The sequence below is a fragment of the Ixodes scapularis genome, unplaced genomic scaffold (assembly GCF_016920785.2).
Source record: "Ixodes scapularis isolate PalLabHiFi unplaced genomic scaffold, ASM1692078v2 PGA_scaffold3__209_contigs__length_174095766, whole genome shotgun sequence".
In the NCBI taxonomy this organism is placed as follows: Eukaryota; Metazoa; Arthropoda; class Arachnida; order Ixodida; family Ixodidae; genus Ixodes; species Ixodes scapularis.
The window spans coordinates 98,404,298-98,411,575 of NW_024609868.1; the positions used below are offsets into that span (position 1 = coordinate 98,404,298).

General features: G+C 44.3%; 1 protein-coding gene across 1 annotated transcript in view; it reads left to right on the forward strand.

The window, feature by feature from the left end:
* Positions 1 to 5,446, forward strand: part of LOC115324598 (putative sodium-dependent multivitamin transporter) — a 56,271-nt gene extending 50,825 nt beyond the window's left edge. Inside the window, exon 11 of the mRNA XM_040221940.1 lies at positions 5,357 to 5,446. Coding sequence (XP_040077874.1) covers positions 5,357 to 5,446 — 90 coding nt within the window. The remainder of the gene's footprint in view (positions 1 to 5,356) is intronic.
* The last annotated feature ends 1,832 nt before the right edge of the window (positions 5,447 to 7,278 follow it).

The following is a 7,278-nucleotide window of genomic DNA, read 5'->3' on the forward strand; positions in this document are numbered from 1 at the left end:
TTTTGAGAAGTGAGAAAAGAACGTGCGGCCAAATCAGCGTTCCCCGACAGGTGGGAGAAACGTTAGTTTTGGACTCGGCCACTTCGGAGGTGAATTACTTGAAAATCAAAACAAAGATCTTCCAAGGTTTCCGTTTTAGCCTTCTTTTATTTTTAGAATGCTTCCAAAACACAGATTGTTTGTTCAAAATTAAAAATTGACTTGAAAACCGTGCCAGAATTGAAATGAAAACACCTGCATACATATATCTTAATTAATTCACGCGAAACGGGATATTAATTTATTTTCTACGATTCTTGAGGTGTTTGCGGACATAGGAAGACGAGCTGGTTGTTATCAGACATACTCAATCTCGAGACACTCCCCCCCCCCCCCCCAAAAAAAAAAAAAAAAAAAAAAAGAGGGGACGTTGCCTTTGTTCTTTTTGCCTCCGCCTCAGGAAGGCAAAAAAAGGACAGCCTATGTCCGACACTATGAGACCATATATTATTAGCCCATACGTACAGCGCGAACAACCAAGAAACTCGTACAGAAAACATAAGCACAAATACGAGCACAAGTGTTATTCTTTGGTATGAAAACTTAATTTGACATGCGTCAATAGCCAAACGCACAAAAATAATATGTAAACCGCCGTCACTTCAAGTCATAAAGAGTTAATGTCGTAATAAGACAAAATAGGTTAAAAATATACCACTTTACATTTTTACGAAACTTGTCAGAAAATAAAATTGAAGTATATCTAAGTTGACTTGTAGTACGTTCAAAATATACGTTCAGTGTGCACACCTTCGTTGCGCCATTGGGTCGACGCACACAGCTCGTCGCTCGAGCTGAAGGTGTCGTAAAATACCAGGTGTTTGTGAGAAATCCAAACCCGGATTTTTGCGCGGCAAAAATAAACTAGACATCGCGGAGAGCTCACACAACATCGGAACAAAGCCCCAGCCGTTGCAGCAAGATGCCAAAGTATCAGCACCAACGGTTATCTTATTTAAAAGTTATAAATGGTTATTCAAAATTTTGAATTGGGAAATGGGGCCCATTTTCGCCTGTTTTCAGTTTCTGGCGCTATAGAGCTCCATGTATTCGCTAGCTCTGTCGGCCGCCATTTTTCTATTCAAATTTTCAGAAAATCGCTTATAACTTTTGAATAAGATAACGGTTGGTGCTGAAACTTGGGCATCTTGCTCGAACTGCTGGGGTTACGTTTTGATGGAGTTGGAGCTCTCCGCAACTGTCTAGTTTATTTTTGCGGTGCGAAAAACCGCGTTCGGATTCCTCACAAAACACCCAGTACATTAAAAGTATGCGTGAGATAATGAAAGCATATTGCTTTACGCTAAAATAACCTTAAGTAGTTTCTTTTTTCAAAATATACGGACTCGGGGCATGTTTTATGTATTGCTATGGGCCAATGACGAAGGGTAGGTTCCTCTTCAACGTTCATTTTATTTACAATTAAGCTATACTCACTGACAGTTCAAGCAGCCCACGGCGTGACAATTTTCATACATCTTAATATTTCTCTGCAACCAATGAGATTGCAGCATATAGCCAACAGGAACGCCAACGAACCAATCACGATCGCAAGAAGCGCACACATGATAGCCAGAACCTATGTACATTAAGATCTCAGTGACCCAAATGTCGGAGGCTACTCAGTTTGACATGTTCAATCTTTAATGCTCGAGACAAGGGGCGATGTAGGGATTATAATGACCCCTTCAAGATTCCAGTTTGAATGGCTGCCATCTCAGTACACTTTGACCACACGTGCACTTCTAAAGTCAGGCTAGAAGGAGGCTTCTTTTGTTTAAAAAATATGATTTGGAAGAAAACAAAAACAACATAAATAGCTGTAAGAAATATTTAGGATTGATGAATAATGTTGTATTTATAGTAATGCTATAATTGGCCTGTGGTGTATTAATGCAAGTTTCTTCTTCCTGTAGGTATTCATTATTACAATGAACGTCTTCGGTGGTCCTTTTGTGGGAATATTCTTGTTGGCCCTTATGTTCCCTTGTGCAAACAAGAAAGTAAGTTATACGCTGACTTGTTTCTAACAGCGAACATTAGCGCACTTAAATTCTAATCTACAAGCAATTTTACGTTAAATTTCATGAAGTGAAGAATTTTTTAAAAGTATTAGCATTACTTTATGTTTATTGTTTTGTTTCATACACCTAAATGTAAATGCGGATAATTTAAACACATTTGTGCAAATTATAATTACATCATCGTATAAACCTTGGTGTAAGCACATTGGCGACTGAAAAATCGGAAGTATAGTTGGTTTTTACCTGACAAACATACACCATACAATTTTCAAGAAATCATGAAAGCACACAACAATTCTAGAATGTATACAGTGACAGCTGAACAAAATGATAGTTTCAGGCTTCATAAATTAGCATGAATATGTTTATAAAAATTAAATTACATCATGAGTATCAATCTAACAGCAAACACATTTTGTCGCACTTAAGTAAGACTTGTAATAACCTCAAAACAACATGCGGCCTGCGGGCTCCATGCAGCTCGCTGACAGTTCTTTTGTGGCTCACGGGGTCACCTAAAATCTACGTCGCTATCCTAAAACGTACAGAGCACGATATCCGTAAAAGGCAAACTAAATCCATACCGAAGGATATCCGCTTATTTTACTTAGTTCACTCACATTTACTACCTACCTAAAAAAAATAGCTTAAGGGGGATTTCGTCGATAACGCACAAGAACCTGCTTAAAGTGCGGTTACGTTGTGTCAAGCAGCACAAAGCTTTCACTTGAGCTGACGCAAACATCAGATTTTTGCGAAGTTCTACTTTCCATATTTATGCAATATTTGGACTTGTCTAGCTGCTTCCCAACATGCATGTTCGGAACATTCGTAAAATAGGTTAATATGGCGTGCTCGAATGCATCCCCACAAAATGGGAAAGCATTTGCGCCAAGAAATTGGCAAAAATAATTTTCCGCTGTTTTTCTATACTTCATGTAGAAGTTTAAGGCGTCACAAAAACCAGCTGAGTCTCATTTCAGGAAACAAGTTGGATATGCCTGAGTCGTCCCTTTCAGTCAAGCCCAAAACACCAAAACTTTCGGATTAATCCGAATGATAAAACGATTTGCTTTCAAGTGCATTTACCACCTATTCATTTCGAAAGTAAAAACCTATTTTATAGTAGTCTTCGGTAGACGTGAGATTATGCAATGCGACGAGAAAACAGAGACGAGCCCTGATGATTCACTGGGGTAAAAGACTCAGGACGATGAAGAGCTACAGAGTTTCTTGTTAGGCCGCGGCTAGCAAAGTTTAAAAAACATTTCATTAGACCCGCGCCGTCCTTTAGTTGCGAAGCCCTGATCCTAAAATATAATATGTAGTGAAGCATTCTCTAATATATTTCTCTATAAAACTTAGCTAACCACGAGCAGAACTTGCGAACGTCTTATTAATTGATCACTATAGTCGGTAAAACGTTAAGAACGAAGCATCTGCGTCGCCTTGAGCGCTAGCTTTCTGCCTTTGATAATACCTCTTTAATCGTGATGTTTAAAACACGAGACTCTGGTGAGGAGAAAATAGGAAACTGATAATTTTTATTTGCAACTTAGATATATACTGCTGGTTACAGGGAGACCGAAGGTTCATACCAGATGCTTGCAAAACAAAAAGGCTTAAAAAGTAGTAAGGGTCACTATGGGCAGACATAAGGCACAAGATGCGTGACGATCTTGTAATGGGGCTTGTGGCATTGATGTTGAAGAAAAAAGACACTTCGCATGCTGCGCAGCCAAAGCCCGGTGAATGGCAACGGGTTTGTGCTGGTTCTGGGAGCAGCTATTGGGTTATTATCCTCACACCGACTATAGAAACATTATATGGTTAATAAATAATTTTATTTTGTAAAGAACATTTGAGTTCCAGACATTGTCTACTTTATTTTAGTGGGATCAGTTGCCTCGGAGCTGGTGTAATTGAGCCATTTTAAGAGGATGAGGGCTTAGATACATTGATTTAACGATCTCGCAACTGTTTATTTTGCTGTTGTTGCGTTTGGCCGAGTAGGACTCCAGGCAACGGAGAGAAGACGACACCGGGAGCAGGGCAGACGGACTTTTTAATCCAGGCAAGCTTGCCGACAGACGAAAACCGAAGAACAATACCGGCGGCGGCGCGACCGACTTTTATCGGCTGCTGCCAAGAACAAATGAAAGAAAAAGTGCGATGCCGAAAATATCACTTTTGGCGCGGCGGCTATCAACAATCGCGCGTTCCTGCTGCGCTCATTCGTGACAACGCAACAACGTCTCCCCTACGGAAGAACACGGGGTGGGGGGTTGCGAGTCCTTGGCTCGTATCCCCGGTAGAGTCCGTGGATCGGGTTTCCGGCCGGCGCACGATGCAGGAAAAGGTATGTTGTGACGTGGAGGCAGTGTCCAGGGGTCGACGATGACACCGCACTGAAGAGGCGTCTGGTCCCTGTGAGAGCTGGTCCGTGCTTCCGAAGGTGCGGAGCCTCACGTCAAGATGCCTGGGCAACGGAGGGGAAGGCGAACCCAGAAACTCCACAAACAGAGGCCAAGCGAAGGCAGGCCCGCCCTCTGGTACGCAAAGTGCTTTACATCGAGCAATGCTACATACAAGAACCTATGGCGACCAGAAAGGGAACCCCTATCGACACTGGCAGAATTGTATTGTTTAAAAAAACACAAAAAACTATTTGCCCTCTCCCCCATGCCATTCCTCGCCTAGACAGAGAAAGCACCGCTCAAGCTGTCAGCATTAGTGTGCAGGGATCCTTTTTTGTGCTTAACAGTGAACACGTACGGTAGCAGACTGAGACTCCAACGGAGCAATCTACTATTTTAGTTCGACATCTGTTGGAGCCACGTTAGCGGTCGGTGGTCTGTGATGAAGACAAATGGCGACCCCGACAAGTAACATGAAAGTTTTTCGACCGCCCACACCAAACAAGCGCACTCTTTTTCAATTATGCTGTACGCCTGCTCTCGAGCGCTTAACTTCCTGCTCACGTACATAATCGGGTGCTCTCCCCTGTTTGCGCTTTCTTGACTCAAAACTACCCCCAGCCCCTTTTCGCTGGCGTCACACTGCACAAGGAAAGGTTTCAAGTGGTCCGGGCTTGCCAAGACGGGTGTACTCATCAAGGTCTTTTTAAGGGCGTCAAAAGATGCCTGCCTCTCTTTGTCCCACTTTACGTGATTAGGCGCGTTCTCTTTCAACGCCTCAGTAAGCGGACTAGCCATCTTGGAGAACCCCTTGATGTAGTGTTGGTAATACCCAATTAAGCCCAAAAACGTACGAATCTGCATTTTCGTTTCTAGACGTGGAAACTCCTTAATCGCCAGTACCTTTACTTCCAACGGGATTCGGTGTCCTTTGCCTACGGTGTGTCTGAGGTAATCTACCTCTGAGCGACCAAACTTGCACTTCTGTGCTTTCAGAGTTAGTCCCGCCCGGCGATGTCTCGAAAATCCTTCTCTTAGATGGTCCAAGTGTTCGGACTAGGTGTCAGAAAAAAATGCAGTGTCGTCTAAATATGGTAGAGCAAAACTTTCCAACCCAGCAAGGACTTCGTTCATTGACCTAGAGAATGCGAAAGGAGCATTTTCAAGGCCAAAGCTAAGGACCAAAGGCCGAAAAATGCCAAAAGGGGTCACGAAAGCGGCAAGACTACTTGCACGCTTGGTGAGCGGTACTTGCCAATATTCACGAACAAGTTCTAGAGTCGATATGACCTTTGCCTGGCACACTTTTTCGAGGCAGTCTTCAACGTGCGGAATAGGAAAAACCCTCGTGGCGGTCACTCCGTTCAACTTACGGTAGTCAACGCAAGGCCGTGGTTCCTTGCCGTTAGCTTCCACGACTATCATCGGAGATACAAAGTCACCCTCGCCTGGCTCAATTAGCTTAAGAGCCAGCATCTGTTCAACAGCTTCCTTCACCAGTTTTTCCTGTCGAGGCCAGTACCGGTAAGCTTTGCACCTTTTGGTGTCACTTGAATTCAACTCTATATCATGAGTCATTAAACTAGTTCGGCCTGGGACTTTCGAAAACAATTCCTGATACTCTGTTATTAAGGTTAGCAAGTCTTTACTCCGACATTCGTTCAAGGTGGCTGGCTGAACCGCGGTCACCAGGACCTTTTCTGGAGTGAAGGTTAAATCTCGTGGGATCTCTGGAAGGCAAACTGCAACTTCCTCAGGTTCGCTAATAATTGGGACCGCCGTCATGGATGCCTTGCGTTTTTCATTAGGTCGACCCGTCCGCTGACAGACGTCACAGCTCCGAACGAAATGTTCGACATCTTTAAAACAACCTGGTCAGTAGTACTTGCTTAGGAGCCTTACCTTGGTCTTGTTGATACAGGTGGCCCGACCAACCCGCCCGGTGAGACAATTCCAAAAGGTTTTCTTGGTACTTCAGAGGAACGGCGATTTGGTCGACGTTCACCCCTTTCTTTCCACGAAACTCGCGGTAAAGTATTCCGTTCTTTTCAAAGAACCTTGAGCTGCTGGAATTAGGGTTTTGAATGCTCTCCCAACATTTTATCAATGCCGGAGTCACTCTTCTGCTCTGCAATCAAGGTTGCCCTATCTATTGCAGCGAGCGCCTTAAAATCACTGCTCGTTAGAGGGATGAACGTCAATTCATCGTCCACTTTTTCCTCGTCACGGTCTGGCTCATCTGAAGCGCGACGCTCGTCACTTTCGACGGGATGGTGCGCGTCATCGGCTTCACTGGTTTGTGAAGCTACAGCCTGCTCTACACTTCCTTCGCAGGTTTTCTTTGCCATTGATCTTGTGACAACCATGACCGGGTTCATGTCAAGCGTTACCCCTGACTTAAGCAGTTCCTTTGCGGTTCTGTTGGACAGGAGGTACGAGCATCTCGGCAGGACGTTGTCCGAGACTGCTGCCTCGGTTTCCACTTCTCCAAAGGTGCCTTTCAGGATGACTTTCGCAACAGGTAGGCTGACAGTACCTCCTTCCAGGGCCTGCCTCAGGCACACGAAGTCGCCTGTGAAGTCGTTCTCGTTCACGAAAGAAGAGTGCACGACGTCGTACGTCGCACCGGTGTCCCGTAAGACCTTGCAAGTCTTAACGTTTACGTCCATCTGGTAAAGGTATGGACCTAACAAGTCTTCGTCCTTCTCGAGAACGAGCTGCACTGGGGAGACCTTTGGGACCCGACATCCAGCAGCCATGTGCCCTGGCTTTTGGCACTGGAAGCATACGAATGACTT